Source organism: Eleutherodactylus coqui, unplaced genomic scaffold (assembly GCF_035609145.1).
Source record: "Eleutherodactylus coqui strain aEleCoq1 unplaced genomic scaffold, aEleCoq1.hap1 HAP1_SCAFFOLD_38, whole genome shotgun sequence".
Classification (NCBI taxonomy): domain Eukaryota; kingdom Metazoa; phylum Chordata; class Amphibia; order Anura; family Eleutherodactylidae; genus Eleutherodactylus; species Eleutherodactylus coqui.
In genome coordinates, this window is record NW_027102218.1 from 1,384,518 (window position 1) to 1,403,094 (window position 18,577).

An 18,577-nucleotide genomic window follows, 5' to 3' on the forward strand; every position below is an offset into this window, starting at 1 on the left:
TATGTGTTACGATCGTGTGGGCAGACTAAGCCTCAGGCCCACACGATCGTGACCAGGAGAGAGGACTGGGTATGCACACGGGTATCTGGCAAACTGATCCTGTGCTACAAGGGGGATGACAGTGGCCCTACCTAAGCAGGGACATTGCCCCAATAAGGGCAACCCAGCGGTCTTCGGGTCTCGAGCCACGCACCAGAACAGGACGCATTCACATGCCACATGACAGAAACTGAACCACAGGACACACAGAGCCTGAATACACAGCATACAGCAGCCACGATACAAACACTGGTAACATGATAAGCTGAATATAAATACCAGGCAGCTCTCCATACTGTGTATTATAGGGAGTAGGAGCGGGGTGTGTGTGTGTAGGGGGGAGGTGGGGCTGATAAGGCATGAAGACAGAACTTTTTTGTGAGACAGCCCCTATTAACGGCGGCTTTGGGGATATGGAGACAGAGTGCTCTGTCACCTGTGACATTGCTTTCTATGTAAGCATCTCAGGCTGTACTGCTGTAAAGGGATATAAATAGAGATGAGCGAGCATACTCATTAAGGGACAATACTCGAGCGAGTATCGTCCTTTTCAAGTACCTGCCTGCTCGTCAGAAAAGATTCGGCGAAATCTGAAGTGGAAAAAAAACAGTAAGGGCCCTTTTGCACGCAAAATTAATCTTTCAAACAATTGCAAGATTGAAAGATTTAGTGATCTATTTGCATGAAGTGTTAATGGCCATTAACACTTTATCATCTGCATCTGCATGTAAAAGGACCTCCAGGAGTTGTTTGCAGAGCCCAGCATGTGTTTAAACACACACCTAGCTGTGCAAATAGCTGACAACACATTCCATTGTTCTCTTGCAGCTGCTGGCAGATTACACTAACTGGGAGGAAAACAATACAAACATGCCTTGGGGAGAACAGCTTGTGGTTAATTGAAAGATAAATGTGTTTGCTTTATCTCTCAGTGGCTGAATGATTGATTTTAAGTTAACCGAGTTTAAATGTAACGATTATCGCTCATTTTTGGCGGTTTGAACGAATTTTGAGCAATAATTGTTGCGTGTAAAAGGGCCTTAAGGGTGTGTTCATATTACATTTGAACACTATCCTTGCCGAATGTAACTATTGGGCTCCATTGACACGTTTGCATCAACATACTTTTCTACTGGATGGAATATCATAGTAGACTATGCAATTCTCTACGGAAGCATACAGTAAAAAAAAAAAACCAACGTATACTACAGGTTATATTTTTTTAACATTGGGATCTTACGGAATTTGTATGCCTGTAGAGTGACGTTCGTCGGGACCTTGTGTTGGAGGTATATGTCGAGAAATCTGTAGAAAGCTCAAACACGAAAGAACTTAAGCCGATATATCTTAATGGCCAGTCAAAGCGAATCTACTATGGACTTCGCATTGGAACATATTGCATGTAATGATATTTTATTTCATGATTAAGGATATAACATCCAGGTATGTTCTGCCTACAATACAGCTGATTTGCCCCATCGTGCGTTGTTTGGGAAACCTTCTAGCAGAAGTTGACTCTTCAGGCAACAAGATTCGCATTCAAGATGGCAAACTCCTTGTGGCCTTGTTTGTTCTTATGCAACATTTTCAGAATGAACATGTATTCATGGTGAAAGAGTGTCTGTGGACCCTTAATAACCTCACAGGTAAAATAACGATATGGAATATAATAGAAATGATACAGCATATCTCAGGACTCCCATAGCTTGCAGCAGACGTTGGGGGAGAGGGGGGGGGGGGGGGCGGGCAACGACTCTACCAATGGTCATCCTGAAATTCCTAGTTCATGAATATTGTACAAGAACTTCAAGAACTACTGTGACAATCACAGGGGTACTTCAGTAGGAGTGATATGCCATTCATGGACTGTGAAAAGCATTGTGACAACTGTGTGAAAGGCTGCGATTGAGCATTGTTCACCTTCTATAATATTTAGTTTATATGTATTTTAGCAAAATGATTATATAGGGTATTTTAAAGATCACTAAGAAAGTGGGTAAATATACAAAATAGAACTTATATAAATACTTTAAAAGAACCGGAGCCCTAGGCACTATACGCATATGGACATACAAGGGATAATAGCATTATCCCCTGGATATTCCCAACCCGTATCGCATCAGCAGAAATCTAAGGCGAGAGAGGGTACTCTATGCAGGTGGAGAATACGGGCACTGGAGCGCGACTTTGGGAACAAGAAGCCCCGTAGATGGAGATCACACTATATACCCTGAGAATGGACCCAACACAGTTCAACTGTACCAAGTGTCATCAGGGGTCTATGCTCAGAAAAAAGAGGGTTGGGTTGGTGTGTATTTGTTTGAGTATTCCAAGGAGATTACACCGTCCCTGCCGTTCTAAAGACCATTCACATATAACAGGATTCTTGGGGTATATAGGATCAAGCGATCCCTCAAGTTTGGGGAGATCACTATTCAATATGACGCTTTATCCACTACCCCTTCTGCTTGCAGACCGCCTAGATCACTGTCTGACAGTGCAGTAAACAGATTTATAACGGCCTCCCCCCCGATTATGGAGGAAAGTAAAGCCCTTATGGTATCTGTCGCCTGCTACATGAATCACTGCCTATATTCAGAAGTCAGCTGTCTATTTATCATTGCCATTCTTGTTGATTAGCGCTCATCATCCGGTTCATATCGAGCGGTATAAAACTAAGTACTGGAACTGGGGGTGGAATGGATGCGGGCTTAGAACAGTTAAAGGGGTTTACCTAAATCTAAAGTTCTTCCCCATTTGACTGCTGGGACCCCAACAGTCCTGATATGAACAGGGTGGAGGTTGTGTTTGCGCACCGCCTTTCCGTTATAGCGACTGCACCAGAAATTGTTCTGTACGACCGATCAGCAATCTCCAGCTCTGTCACTGAAATGAATGGAGCAGAGCAAGCATGTGAACGCTCCATTCACATGAGGACCGTTGGGACACCCGTTCCTATCTTGCGGCTAGAGGATACCTTTTGATCTTCGTACAACCCCTTTAATAGGGAAAAGAGGAAAATTGATATGGAAAAAACACCAAGTACAGTAAACGGACGCAAGACGCCACAGTAACAAGACAGCAATTAGAATCGATAATGTTGGAAAGGAAAAAAACAAAAACATCTGTTCATATAGGATCATACCTTTTAAGAAAGGGGAAAGGTGTCCTTATATGTAACGTCCTGCCTAAAGCCCTTTATTTTTTATAATTTTGTATAGGATGTTTTTCTTTTTTGGGGAGAAAGTGAAAAAAAACATCCCTAGATTTATTTTTGCTTAGTTGCCTTTCCCTATAAGTGACATATTGGCCCCAGTCGTATGGTGGCAAGAATTTACAGAGGCAGTATTAGTCCAACTAACTAATCTCGAGAAATTTACTACGTGGACCCCTCTAACTAATAATCTTAAAATATAACTTTTATTGTAAATAGCTAAAAAAGAACAAACACACATACTGGATAGATAGAAGAAATCAAAGAACTAGACTGCATCAATGCCACTCTAATTTAACAGATAAAGACCAAGCACGCTGAATGAAAAGGATTTATCCAGCTATTGCATATCATTGGTCTTAGAAGGAGACTCGTTAGTCTGAGATGTGTCGCGATTTGTTATGCAGGTGTCATTCTAGTGGGAGAACCATGACATGTGCGAACACTAAGCATATTACGTAACCCAACGCGTTTCCCCCACACCATGGGTTCTTCAGGGGTTCAAATATATTAGTTCCCAGAAATAAACTGGGTAGTGGCTTAATTAGAATAAGTCGTTCGTTAAATAGCCTCAAAGTATCCAAAATGGCCTTAACAGTATAAGGACATAGGATACACGGGATCAGATATAGATCTGTTTTCGTCAGACGGTTGCGACCTAGCTTGCAGCTTATGATCGCAGTCGAAGAGATATATATCCAAATGAGACTGTTATTTCAGAAATTCCACACCAGCGATAGTTAGATTAGTGTGGAATTAAAACAGCTCTATTCTCCCAGATAGAGATTAACAGGAGTGATATATTCCTGTTACAAAATTACGCCGTTAGATAAGATCCCTGCAGTGCTATCTAAAGCCCTCCATAGTTCAAAAAAAAAATAATTAGGATGAATAGCTAAATAGAGCCATGCTGCCTGTAGAGATGCCTAAATGAAAAGGTCCTTAAATTAGAGCTTTAAAATAACTGAAAGAAAATAAATGAAAAAAACGGCGGCATGTCAGTCCTGGTGGTGGGAAAACATTACAGTTGGTCTACCATCAGCCCGGGTCCTCCGGCTGCCTCCAGACCTGGTGGATTTGTGATGCTCTGCAAGTCTATATCAATGTACAGTAGACTGTATGTGAATGGGGCTTTCAAAATGCTGTCAATACATAATGAAAAATTACCCATGGCAATATAAGCGAACTGCAGATAATCATGGCTGTAGCATACTTAGTATATAAGGATGTAGTATACTTGTGTAGAAAACCTACAGATTTTCACCAGGAATGTCACCATTTAAATATATGGCATACAATCTGTGGCAAGTGCACAACACAGTCATTATTGAAATTTATGGTGGAAAATGTTTGCCATGTGGTTTACTCACATACATATTATGTAGACATAGAGTGGTAGAGTTAGAAGGGACCTACAGGGTCATCGGGTCCAACCCCCTGCTCAGTGCAGGATCACTAAATCATCCCAGGCAGATGATCAGCAAGTGTTGAGCATTTAAGAAGGCAGAGATAGATAATAGACCATCTTTCAGTCTCTAAGAGCTCTCCAGCTGCCTTGGACTGCACTCTTAGGTTTGAAAAATTACTAGAATATGAGGGTCATTTCTATTAGTACAGCCATCATAAATATGAGACATATAGTCCATACCCCTGTGCGGTCTATCAAAGTGCTAACAACCACTTGTCCGTGACTGAGTGAGTTACATGCTCCGCCCCTTCATCCCAGCCACGATTTCACCTCAGCGAGCAGCTAAATTACTGGAGCTCTGTCTCTGATCACATGACGGTGACGTCCTTACAGGTCCTTCAATACCTTGACCAACTCCAACCGTCCTCACAGGTCCTTCAATACCTTGACCAACTCCAACCGTCCTCACAGGTCCTTCAATACCTTGACCAACTCCAACCGTCCTCACAGGTCCTTCAATACCTTGACCAACTCCAACCGTCCTCACAGGTCCTTCAATACCTTGACCAACTCCAACCGTCCTCACAGGCCCTTCAATACCTTGCCCAACTCCAACCGTCCTCACAGGTCCTTCAATACCTTGACCAACTCCAACCGTCCTCACAGGCCCTTCAATACCTTGACCAACTCCAACCGTCCTCACAGGCCCTTCAATACCTTGACCAACTCCAACCGTCCTCACAGGCCCTTCAATACCTTGACCAACTCCAACCGTCCTCACAGGCCCTTCAATACCTTGACCAACTCCAACCGTCCTCACAGGCCCTTCAATACCTTGACCAACTCCAACCGTCCTCACAGGTCCTTCAATACCTTGACCAACTCCAACCGTCCTCACAGGTCCTTCAATACCTTGACCAACTCCAACCGTCCTCACAGGTCCTTCAATACCTTGACCAACTCCAACCGTCCTCACAGGTCCTTCAATACCTTGCCCAACTCCAACAGTCCTCACAGGTCCTTCAATACCTTGCCCAACTCCAACCGTCCTCACAGGTCCTTCAATACCTTGCCCAACTCCAACCGTCCTCACAGGCCCTTCAATACCTTGACCAACTCCAACCGTCCTCACAGGCCCTTCAATACCTTGACCAACTCCAACCGTCCTCACAGGCCCTTCAATACCTTGACCAACTCCAACCGTCCTCACAGGCCCTTCAATACCTTGATCAACTCCAACCGTCCTCACAGGCCCTTCAATACCTTGACCAACTCCAACCGTCCTGACAGGCCCTTCAATACCTTGACCAACTCCAACCGTCCTCACAGGCCCTTCAATACCTTGACCAACTCCAACCGTCCTCACAGGCCCTTCAATACCTTGACCAACTCCAACCGTCCTCACAGGCCCTTCAATACCTTGACCAACTCCAACCGTCCTGACAGGCCTTTCAATACCTTGACCAACTCCAACCGTCCTCACAGGCCCTTCAATACCTTGACCAACTCCAACCGTCCTCACAGGCCCTTCAATACCTTGACCAACTCCAACCGTCCTCACAGGCCCTTCAATACCTTGACCAACTCCAACCGTCCTCACAGGCCCTTCAATACCTTGACCAACTCCAACCGTCCTCACAGGCCCTTCAATACCTTGACCAACTCCAACCGTCCTCACATGCCCTTCAATACCTTGACCAACTCCAACCGTCCTCACAGGCCCTTCAATACCTTGACCAACTCCAACCGTCCTCACAGGCCCTTCAATACCTTGACCAACTCCAACCGTCCTCACAGGTCCTTCAATACCTTGACCAACTCCAACCGTCCTCACAGGTCCTTCAATACCTTGCCCAACTCCAACAGTCCTCACAGGTCCTTCAATACCTTGACCAACTCCAACAGTCCTCACAGGTCCTTCAATACCTTGCCCAACTCCAACCGTCCTCACAGGTCCTTCAATACCTTGACCAACTCCAACCGTCCTCACAGGCCCTTCAATACCTTGACCAACTCCAACCGTCCTCACAGGCCCTTCAATACCTTGACCAACTCCAACCGTCCTCACAGGCCTTTCAATACCTTGACCAACTCCAACCGTCCTCACAGGCCCTTCAATACCTTGACCAACTCCAACCGTCCTCACAGGTCCTTCAATACCTTGACCAACTCCAACCGTCCTCACAGGTCCTTCAATACCTTGACCAACTCCAACCGTCCTCACAGGTCCTTCAATACCTTGACCAACTCCAACCGTCCTCACAGGTCCTTCAATACCTTGACCAACTCCAACCGTCCTCACAGGTCCTTCAATACCTTGACCAACTCCAACCGTCCTCACAGGTCCTTCAATACCTTGACCAACTAATAGACTAACTTATATTCTGACTCAAACTCAGTTAAAATTTGGGGGTTTCAAGGTCTTGTCATGTCCGGTTGTATCCAGCGGCGTAGCTATAGGGGATGCAGGGGTAGCAGTTGCTACTGGGCCCTGGAGCCTTAGGGGGCCCAAAGGACCCTCCATCACATAAGAAGACGCCAGTGTTATAAGCAGCACATGGTTGGCAGGGGCCCAGTTATGGATTTTGCATTGGGGCCCAAGAGCGTCTAGTTACACCTCTGGTTGCATCCATACCTGCCTATAAATAGAGAGACGCTTCTACATTATCATCTTCTTGCTATGCTGGTAGTGAGAGCCATAAGATAGAAGAACTCTGGGGACTAGTTATGTGACTGCTTACAGTATTGTAGAAAAAGTCATTTAATATAAATGTAATATTTTGCATTTTCTCATTTTTGCAGTAGACGATCCTCTTGTATCTTCGGCGCTGCTGTACTTAAACCTGACGCCTCTTCTGTTGCAGTTATTGGGTCATTCTCAGGAAATTTCTGTGCTAGTAAGTCTTCCAGACAGAAATCCTGTGGGCAGTCATATCAAGAGCTTTGTGCCACAATTGTGGCTTAAAGAAGTCAAATTATGGCACATGCCACATTTGTATAGTAGCGTGCAACACTTTGCTCTCTTGAAACACTTCTCTTACTAAATTTGGTGTATTTCTCCAATGCACTCCTGTTTAATACTGGTCTGTAATGGACAGTCTTTAGTAAATGCACCCCAAAGTGCATAAGAGTTTACAGATAGCCCCTTCTAATTATTGAGTAGACATGTTTCATCCCATAAGGGGGCAATGTAATCAGTGACTTCTCAAGGAGACTAAGATCTTATTTTTTCCCCTTTTAACATATTAAACTTGAACTACTTTTTCAGGTCCTTACAGTCTTATGTAACATCGCAGACTTTGGGGCTGCTTACTGTCAGCGTCTTGAAGAAAAAGATCTTCTCTCTCGTGTGACTCTCCTGCTTGGCAGTGAAGATGTGCAGGTGACACTCCGCTGCTTGGACTTGATGACCATCTTCTTACGTTACAGCCCAGAGGTAGGGATCGTTTTGCAAAGCATTTGTGTATTTTTGTGTGTTGTAGACTGTTGTTACTGGTAGTTGCTCTATGAAAAACTACCTAAAAGTAGAGCGATAATTGTCTCCTAGATACCAATCCAATGCACCAAGTCCCTCTATTTACTAAGCTGAGAAAGCGATCTGCATTGTGTCACTCAAAGCAGAATAAACCCACATGCTCTGTAGACTCACACCCACATCTTCCATCAGGAGACAGCATTCAAAATTCTCTCATTTGTACAGCGTGCCCTTCCATCTGCACACATGGAGACCTTGTTTCTACATTGTCCGCACTGACGCAATGACGACAGAACTTTATTTCATGGGTGGATACGATGCCAAACTATTTCTGTATTACTTTTACAATCTAAAATATCTTTGAAAAACATTATTTTCTGCTGCCATGACTTTATTTTGTGGTTAACCTAGTTGAGCGAGAGCTGGCTTTTTGCAGGACGCCCTGGAGTTTCTATTGGCATATGATTTTTTTGATCACCGATTTACATTTTTTCTTGGAGATGGGGTGACCAAAAAAAGCGCAATTCTATTTTTTTTCTTAGTGTTCACAGTGCAGGGTAAATAAGGAGTTACTTTAATACAGACTTTTACGCACGCAGCAATGCCAATTTTTTAAAAATTTACATTCTTAATATAAATATTAGCAAAGTTTTTTTAACTTGAACTTGCCATGGTTTCACTGCTGCGGCAGTATGATGTAATACCATAGTCTAACATTATACTGCATCTGACAGGCATGGCTTGATAGGCAATCTGCAATGGCAGCCCTGGGGGCTTTCGGAAGGCCATGGCAACAAAATATCACCCTGCGTTCTCATCGTGGGGGGCCTTTCAGGATCCTCGAACATCGATCAGCTTCGGGGCTGATCGGAGCTGTTGCGGGCGGTGTTAGCTGTAAGAAACAGCCGGAGCGGGATCAACTTACATCCTGGAGCGTTGAGGGGTTGTCCTGCCTTCAATAGAGTTGTCAAGGTTTTCTTTTCTGCTAAAATATACTCTTCTTAAAACGCTATAATTTTTTTTTTAGGCTGAAAAAGACATCCTTGTGCATTCGATTTTACAAATTCCAGAAATTCATAAAGGTCACCCTCAGATACTACAGCGGATGGAAGTAATCCAGAATTACTGCAAGCCAATGGTGAGCATTCATTTAATTACTACTTATTGCCATTGTGGGTTTAAAAAAATAAATAAATAAAAATCTCTCGAAAGTCCCTCTAACTACTTATAAGATCCTATTCACACTAGTGTCTTTGGCATTTCATCAGGGTTTCCAATTCGACGGCAAGAATAGTGCGGTCTGCAAAGTGGTTGGTCGTGATTGGTCAATATCCGCGTGCAAATACATCAGGCATATAGAGGAAGGCCGCGCTAAATGCTGTAAAACGCCTACATTGATTTTAATGGGCCCTCGCAGACTAGTGTTCAAACGCTCAACGCCAGGATTTTCAAACGCTGTTTGCTCTATTTTAGTGCGTTTTAGCGCACCTCATCACCCATTGTCATAGTGGGGTACGTTAAACGCTGTCAAACTCTTGTGAACGAGTTTGAAAATTTGTTAAAATGCTGCGTTTTTACAACTGTGTGTGAGAGAGAGTGGTCTAAGGGAGTCTGCTCTATTTGGGGAGCAGGAAAGGGGAATTCCTGTGGCCGACTGATTTAGATAACGCCGATCATGTGGTGGCCTGTCACTGCTCCAGGCTTCTCCCAACAGTTGGACCCCCACCGATCCTAGTTCTCCACCATCCTGTGTGCAAGGAGTAACTTATAACTTGGCACAGTCCTTCTAATCCTCTGATTGGTTCCATTTTTAACCAGTGGCAGGTTTAACAGAGGGAACTGGTCACCATAATGACCCACTCTGAGGCAGCCATCTTGGTAACAGATAAATAGTTATTTTACATGGTATCCTAAATGTAACTTCTGTATCTACTTTTAGATAGAAGATTGAAACGACTGACTTCATCCATGAAATAAAGATCAGATGAAGAAGCGGAATCGCTGCAGTTTTCAGACACTTTATTCAGTTACACATAAGTTATATTTCATATTTTTGCTATAAAGTTATGTTCATATCCAGATACGGATGGATTCCTCTTTTTGGCTGTAGCACGGTTCCACAGCGGTTGCCTCTTCAGTTCCCATCAAGTCTTCTGCTGTGTTGTGTGGATGAGCCTCATGGCTTGCTGTTGACAACAGACTCCAGGGCTTTGGCCACTTGGTCAGCTGACTGATTATGGAGGGGGATGCTCACTTCTTTCCCAAACTCTGAAAGCAGAATTACTGAAACATTAATTACATCGAAATGATTATTTGCCTTCTGGCACATTCACACAGACGTATGCAATTTCGGTGCGTGGGAAAAAAAAAAAATCACTCTTTTCATTGCGTATTTAGTGCATATGTTTGTCTTTAACGTGGGTTACATTCCTATTCACAGCGTTTCACACGCATGAAGAAAAAAAAAAACGCATAGAGGCTGAATTGATACTATTTATTTTTTTAGCCACTGTCTCCTGGCATAAAACAGTGAATATGTACGCAACTGTGTATTTGCTACGTTTAGCGATTTTGATCTCCAATATGGACCAAAATAGGACGACATGATGCGATTTTATTTTTTCTTTCTAAATGCATAGAAAACGAATGTCCAAATAAAAGTTATGGGGTTTATAATATCCGTAAAAAATATGGTCATTGCAGTCAATGAAATCTGTCCGTCCCGCAGATCCATGTCATCACAGACGCGTCATTCTCTGCAATGAGCATGTGTGGCGTCGTGCCATCTGGCACATGAGCAGAGAGAAGACGACAGATATGCGGGGGTCACAGGGTCTCATTCCACTGCGAGATCTTGCAGTTGCAATCAGACCCCGCCGTGTGCATTTGGCCTGCAGTAGGCATTGCTGCCTGCCGTTTAGGTTATGCACTGTACTGGTCATAGCAGCGATGACCGGCATATACAGCACAAGCCCGGTCATTGCAGCAATCGCAGAATGGATGGAGTGTCAACACTGCAGGAAAAATAAGCAACGACCGGCGACGACCTCCAGCGCAGTGGGACCTGGCATATGAAAAGTGGTTGTTTATATCATAAAACATTTCCAGCTCTTTTGCTTAATTTCTTAAAGTCCCGGGCCAGCGCTTTATTATTTCACATTCCTGCATGGGGACTGCGGCTCTTGCCTCAGGTGCTGCATTCAGACATGCATCATGAAAAGCCCGCCATCAGCCCTTCTGCAGCGAGTGATGACATTGGTCTTCACAGAATCAAGGAGAACCAGCCATAAAAACTATATAGAAGTTACACCAACCTCATATGGGAGGGGGGCAAGCATCAACAGGGCCACAAATTACAACATCTGAAGACTATACACCAAGAAGAAATCACACAAAACCTTATCTGTGTGAATGTAATAATGATATGCGAGTGAGTGGATACATTTATTAGAGAAAACTCTACCATTTAAAGCAGGCTCTAGTACCCTGATGGGCCTCTAGCCTTGATACATGATGAGATAAGTTGGGCATGGGGGCTCTAGTACCCTGTTGGGCCGCCTCTAGCCTGGATACATGATGAGATGAAGGCAACAGTGTTGGGGTATTAATGGCGGAAGAATGATGGGCGTCATGGCACCAAATTACCTTCTGCTCAGCACTTGGGAATGGTTCAGGCAGAGACTGGCTTGTGTAAACCAGGTGCCACCTCAGTCTGGATGGAGGACAACGAAACTGTTGGATCTTCTGGTGCTTGTTGGCTGATCAAACGATTTTCTCTAGTGGTGATCTGTCTGGCCATCCGGAGCCCAACACCTAACAGCTTGGTCAGAGCTGCCTAGAGGGCGGGCAATTCATCAAAACAACCATCCAGCTTCTCATTCCATTGATACGCCCGCTCTAAAAGTGTGTTAACTGGGCAAAACATCTGACTGTGTTATAGTGACATGTCTAGTGGTAAACGACCTCTCAACAAGAGGTCCACTACCCAAGAGTAGCCTCTGAGAGGCTCTTATAGGGCAACGGGGAAGCACCTTTCTGGCCGCTGGAGATGAGACCCAGTGTCTGATCACACCACAACTGTAATCTTGTACACATTGGTCTGAGACAGAACGATTTTTTTTTTTTTGTAGTCAATGGGTAGCTGAGGCGACCGCAGCATCTCAGATTTTTTGTAAACATTAGCAGCATTGCTTCAGTAAAGCGACAGATTCCCTTCTATAGAAGCTGTATAAAAGCAGTTATAGGTGCCCAATTGTGGATGCAGTCAGAAGGTCATTTAAAGGAGTATTTCTATCAAATGTTTACGGCAGATACAGGTTAGGTTGCTCAGCTGTTCCTGTACTCCCAGTTGTGGCCTGCAGGGGGGTATTCTCATCTCGGCCACAATGAGCTGAGGTGGAAATACCCCTTAAACTAGCAGGAGATTTGGAGCTTTATATCAGAATAATGGAACTCTGACCCTTATAAAGATATGAGATAGTTAGAGAAGCAAAATCTAAGCTTTAGGCCTCCTTCACACAGGTGACCATATCATTGTAGCTTTATCCCTGCGATTTTGTAGCAACAGCAAAATTGTGCATCGCTGCTGCCCGCGATAAAAATTGCAAGAAGGTTAAGCCCTATCCCGAAACTAATCCCGAGCTGCACTCAAAAAAAAAAAATGAAAGGGAATACTTACCTACTAGCAGGCTCGGTCCGGGTCCTCATGCTGCTCTCCGGAGCTCCTACGGGCGTCCTGCAGTCCTCGTTCACCCACAGAAGATCACCTCCTGGTTGCTGGATTTATAGCGGCGCTCCGGAGAGCAGCGGGAGGACCCGTACCGAGCTTGCTTAGAGTTTGTTTTTTTTTGGAGTGCAGCTAGGGCTTAGTTTTGGGGTAGGGCTTAAGACGCGTTGCATAAAAACCGCCATTTCCTGTGTTGCGATGCGACAAAAACTAAGGCTCCTTAGGGAAACATGGGCTACAAAACATTGCAAATAGTGGTACTGTAGAGTATGCCGCAATTTTCTTTCCTCGCAATAAGAGGAAATAAGAGCGCTAATGTGAAGGAACCCATTGGAAAACATGGGCTTTAAATACATGCATTTTCTCACAATGTCGCATTGCGGCAAACTTGCGTGATGTTGTCGCCTGTTTGAAAGCGGCCTTAGGCCGATGACACACAAGCACATTACAGCCCAATTAATGCATCCATAATACAGACAAGTGATCTGGCCTGAATGCAGGTATTGAGTAACATTGGAATCCATGATGCTTGGAGTTTGGGTCAGGATGGGACACTACTAGAGATGAGCGAGTATTGTCCTTAGCGAGTACCTGCCTGCTCGGAAAAAAAGATTCGGGTGCTGGCGCGGGTGAGCGGTGAGTTGCGGGAGTGAGCATGGGGGAGAGAGAGAGATCTCCCCTTCGTTCCCCCCTGCTCTCCCCGCCCCCCACTGGCACCCGAATATTTGCTCCCGAGTGGGCAGGTACTCTCTAAGGACAATGCTCGCTCATCTCTAGACACTACCATATTACAGACGCATCAATAATATGCTTGTGTGGCACTGGTCTAAAACTACACCAACCCCTTTAAGGGAAACTCCAGCGAAAGCCAGACCTTTGCCTTTGTAATCATTCAATAGACCATGAAGGAAACCACACGGCTTGCCAAACAGCTCCCAAATGATTCGGGGCCGCAGCCTATGTAGTCTCCATGCTCTTTACTGCCTCCAGCACCTCCATCATGAGCTTGGTGCTCGACTATTTATTGTCTGCATTCTCACCATATCGCGCCCACAGTTTGGGTTGAACTTCAGAACATTCTCTGATGAGGATCGGAAATTCCGGATTTGCCTTTTTGAGTGCAACATAGTTTTGTTCAATGAAGTCTCTAAGAAAGAAGAGAAGAAAAAACAAAGAAAATGTCAGCTCATCCCAGCAAAATATGGTTATTGACAAGTGACACTATTCTGGTGAGACGTCTATAAAACGGAACCACGCCACCAATTGTAGAAGAAAAAAGCAACATTAGGACAAAAAACAGCCAACACAGAAGAGACGAGAATTGGGACGATCAGCAAAAAAAAAAAAAAATAGGGCTCTGGGCAAAAATGAGAAGGGGTTAAACGAAGTCGGTCACTGTCAACTAATGCTATTGTAAGAGTCCTTTCAGATGGGCCGATTGTCCCAAGGATGATGGCTCAGTGAATGGCGGTGGGGCGGCCGGAGATCGCTTCTGGTCACCCCCATTCACTATAAATAGGCCGTCGTCCATGGATGAACAATTCCCTCTTCACACCGGACGATCAGCGGCTGATGTTTATGCCTGAAGAAACGGAATGCTGAATGATCAGCAAACAAATCACTGTTCGTTCAGTCGCTGGCAGCGATCACACTGCAGGATCGCAGCGGTCTACAGCAGACGGGCTGACCGCAGGATATTCCATCTCTGTAGAGGTCTACCTGCTGAATTCATGTATCACGTGGGTTTATTCCAGACGCGTCTGGTTCCCCAAAAATCACCGATAGCGGTTTCTGATAAACTGAATGTTCATGATGCGTCTATAAGGCTTTCACACGGGCGACAAAAAATAAATAAAAAAAATAATAACACGATTTTCTCGCAATGCGACAGCACTACAAATCGCATGTATGTGAATCCCATGCTTTCCTATGAGTTCCTTCACATTAGCAATGTCTTGTAGCCTGCAACATTGTCCCCTATATCAGCCCCAGTAGTAATAGCATTACTACTGGGACCGCCACTGTAGGGGTGGGAGGGGGGGGGTCACAATTACTGCTGGGGCCACCGTTGTGGGGGAGGGGGGGGGGTTGTTTCACTATTACTGCTGGGGCCACTGCTGTGTGTGTGTGGAGGTCACTATTACTGCTGGGGCCGCTGTGGGGGTGTCACCATTAATGCTGGGGCAGCTGGGGGATGTCACTATTACCGCTGTGGGTAGGTTTACACGGGGCAGAAATACTGCAGAGTGTCCTCAACGGACATTTCCGTGGCAAATTCCGCAGCATTCACGTATCTAAAAAGCAGTGAAAATCTGCACGCTGTCTATTTTGAAACAGCCCTTTCCTTTTAAGAGCGATGGTGGTAAAATCATACGTTGTGATAAGCCCTGCCCCGTGACATGTTGGCGCTTTGCGATAAATAAGTGGGTTTTGGGTTGCAGTTTGGGCACTCGGTCTCTAAAAGGTTCACCACCACTGGTATAGGGGATGCAGAGGATGCGGTTGCCTTCTTCTCCATATAGGGAGCCCAGTACTATGAATAAAGTATTATAGCTGGGGGCCCTGTTACAGGGTTTGCATTGGGGCCCAGGAGCTTCAGGTTACACCTCTGCTCGGACCCCAGACTGGCACACCACTCTCTTCCAGCTTCAGTCAATGAGTATGCTGCTTCTGTTGGCAGTGGGCAAACAGGGGTTCCAGGACCTAGAAGTGGTGCCAACGTTGCCCCCTCAGCTCCAGGCAAGCAGTGTTCAAGTCGGGGGCCACAGAGAAGTCCAAGGACCTGGAAGAAGCGGTTATGCCAGGCAGTGCTGACTCCTCCCCTCTCCTACTCGCTAAAACAGAGGGAGGAGTCAGGATTTCTTCTGCGCACAGCGGCGCCCGGCCTCTGGAATCTGAGGCTACAATTACACGGGCACACGTGATATCGGGCCAAGAAACTAGTCGCTCTTGCCAACGTACGGTTTTTCACACCACGTGAGGCATTTTACATTTAAAAACACATTGCTTTGCTGAAATTGCGATCCTCCGGCGCGGGTTTCACGCAGGTCAGCGGGTGACAAGAGTTTGCCATTGATTTCAGTGGGAAACATCACAAAACAGTCTGCGAGCGCCATGTGAGGACTTTTACAGCCCCATTGAAGACAACGGGCAAGGCGTTCCGAGGGAATACCAAAGATGGAAGCCGCCGCGAGGGGAACGATCAAGAGAACAGGGTTCATATTTGTGCGTCTCGCAACACACAACTTGTGCGATATTCTCGCCAGTTACACATCTGTGGGCAAACAAAAGGAAGCGTGGCAGCGGGCGGCTAACTGCAGCTACAGTCTTGTCGCCAGCTGCTAATTAGATGGCATCAGCCACCATCTTGTTGCCCCCGGCACCCCGCTTTATGTTATGTTTTGCACAAGTTTGGTGATTCCTCCATTTAACACGGAGCCAACATCCCTCATCTGTCAGACATTTGCCCCGATGCGCCATTTCTGACATCGTATTTGGAACCTGCGCCTTCAGCTGGTCTGGGATCCGTACAGATAGATCAGGACAGACGGCGTTTCTGGACGCGTAGCGGGGGCGGCGGGCCGCAGTGCCCGATCCAGCGAGGAGCCCAGAACTGCGTGTAGCAGGGGCGGCGGTGCCCTGCTCCAGCGAGGAGCCCAGAGCTGCGTGTAGCGCGGGCGGCGGTGCCCTGCTTCAGCGAGGAGCCCAGAGCTGCGTGTAGCGCGGGCGGCGGTGCCCTGCTCCAGCGAGGAGCCCAGAGCTGCGTGTAGCGCGGGCGGCGGTGCCCTGCTCCAGCGAGGAGCCCAGAGCTGCGTGTAGCGCGGGCGGCGGTGCCCTGCTCCAGCGAGGAGCCCAGAGCCGCGTGTAGCGCGGGCGGCGGTGCCCTGCTCCAGCGAGGAGCCCAGAGCCGCGTGTAGCGCGGGCGGCGGTGCCCTGCTCCAGCGAGGAGCCCAGAGCCGCGTGTAGCGCGGGCGGCGGTGCCCTGCTCCAGCGAGGAGCCCAGAGCCGCGTGTAGCGCGGGCGGCGGTGCCCTGCTCCAGCGAGGAGCCCAGAGCTGCGTGTAGCGCGGGCGGCGCTGCCCTGCTCCAGCGAGGAGCCCAGAGCTGCGTGTAGCGCGGGCGGCGCTGCCCTGCTCCAGCGAGGAGCCCAGAGCTGCGTGTAGCGCGGGCGGCGGTGCCCTGCTCCAGCGAGGAGCCCAGAGCTGCGTGTAGCGCGGGCGGCGGTGCCCTGCTCCAGCGCGGAGCCCAGAGCTGCGTGTAGCGCGGGCGGCGGTGCCCTGATCCAGCGAGGAGCCCAGAGCTGCGTGTAGCGCGGGCGGCGGTGCCCGATCCAGCGAGGAGCCCAGAGCTGCGTGTAGCGGGAGCGGCGGGCCGTGGTGCCCGATCCAGCGAGGAGCCCAGAGCTGCGTGTAGCGGTACCCGATCCAGCGAGGAGCCCAGAGCTGCGTGTAGCGGTACCCGATCCAGCGAGGAGCCCAGAGCTGCGTGTAGCGGTACCCGATCCAGCGAGGAGCCCAGAGCTGCGTGTAGCGGTACCCGATCCAGCGAGGAGCCCAGAGCTGCGTGTAGCGGTACCCGATCCAGCGAGGAGCCCAGAGCTGCGTGTAGCGGTACCCGATCCAGCGAGGAGCCCAGAGCTGCGTGTAGCGGTACCCGATCCAGCGAGGAGCCCAGAGCTGCGTGTAGCGGTACCCGATCCAGCGAGGAGCCCAGAGCTGCGTGTAGCGGTACCCGATCCAGCGAGGAGCCCAGAGCTGCGTGTAGCGGTACCCGATCCAGCGAGGAGCCCAGAGCTGCGTGTAGCGGTACCCGATCCAGCGAGGAGCCCAGAGCTGTGTGTAGCGGGAGCGGCGGCCCGTGGTGCCCGATCCAGCGAGGAGCCCAGAGCTGCGCGTAGCGGGGGTGCCTGATCCAGTGAGGACTAAACGCTCCGTGTAGAGGGGTCTGAAGCCGCAGTGGGGGGAGCCGGATCGCTAGCCTTTAGAACAGGTGCGCCATTCCAGCAATAGGACTTGAGTCAATTCCCTGCCACTGGCCGGGGGTCCAACGGGCGACGTCTTACACCCCAAGGATGATTTGTTGCGCACGCGTCATCCTCGCTGCTGCGAATACTTGTGACCCGAGGCGGCTGCAGGAGAAGTACCAACTGGGACCCTCCGTGGGACAGTCCCGTCAGCTATGATGCCGCCGCTACCGCCATGTTGTGCAGGCGCAGAATACTGCAAACACAAGCCGTCTCCTGCGGCCGGAGGTCAGCCATGGCTCCAAGAGGACGTCGGACCACCGCAGACCACCGGTCATCAGCGTGCCGCACGGGACCGCTTGTACATCTAGTCCGGCCAGCATACTGACCGTACCGCTAAGAGCGCCACCAACAGGGGGCGACAGACTCCTCTGAGGGGATCCCTGCAGTACTGACGGCTTCTTCAGTGTGGAGTCCTGTAAAGCACTACAAGTCCCAGCAAACCTTCCAGTGACATTGCAAGAAGGTGACCTTCACAAGCAGCTGATGGCACCCCGCGGCCTGCTGCTCACCTCACCCCCTGGCTGCCCGCAGACTGCTGGCACAGGTGCAGCCGCACCTCCCGCACGTTCCTGCTCAGCTTGGAGCCGATGTTCTTCACTATGGTGGCCGCCATCTTCCCTGAGGCTGATGAGTGACAGTTTTACCGACCAATCAGCGTTCGGCTGCGCGCGTCACGTGTCTCATCAAATA

The 18,577-nt window shown here is 48.0% G+C and overlaps 2 protein-coding genes across 2 annotated transcripts in view; one reads left to right on the plus strand and one right to left on the minus strand.

Annotated features, from left to right (window-relative positions):
* Positions 1-10,219, plus strand: part of TMCO6 (transmembrane and coiled-coil domains 6) — a 29,078-nt gene extending 18,859 nt beyond the window's left edge. The window contains exons 10-14 of the mRNA XM_066588806.1: positions 1,505-1,685; positions 7,464-7,558; positions 7,930-8,097; positions 9,164-9,274; positions 10,076-10,219. Coding sequence (XP_066444903.1) covers positions 1,505-1,685; positions 7,464-7,558; positions 7,930-8,097; positions 9,164-9,274; positions 10,076-10,087 — 567 coding nt within the window. The 3' untranslated portion in view covers positions 10,088-10,219. The remainder of the gene's footprint in view (positions 1-1,504; positions 1,686-7,463; positions 7,559-7,929; positions 8,098-9,163; positions 9,275-10,075) is intronic.
* Positions 10,139-18,555, minus strand: NDUFA2 (NADH:ubiquinone oxidoreductase subunit A2). Its single transcript, XM_066588807.1, has 3 exons — positions 18,397-18,555; positions 13,903-14,009; positions 10,139-10,404 (listed from the first exon to the last, which is right to left on the minus strand). The coding sequence occupies exons 1-3, from the start codon at positions 18,498-18,500 to the stop codon at positions 10,313-10,315; spliced, it is 303 nt and encodes a 100-aa protein (XP_066444904.1). The 5' UTR covers positions 18,501-18,555; the 3' UTR covers positions 10,139-10,312.
* Positions 18,556-18,577: the final 22 nt, after the last annotated feature.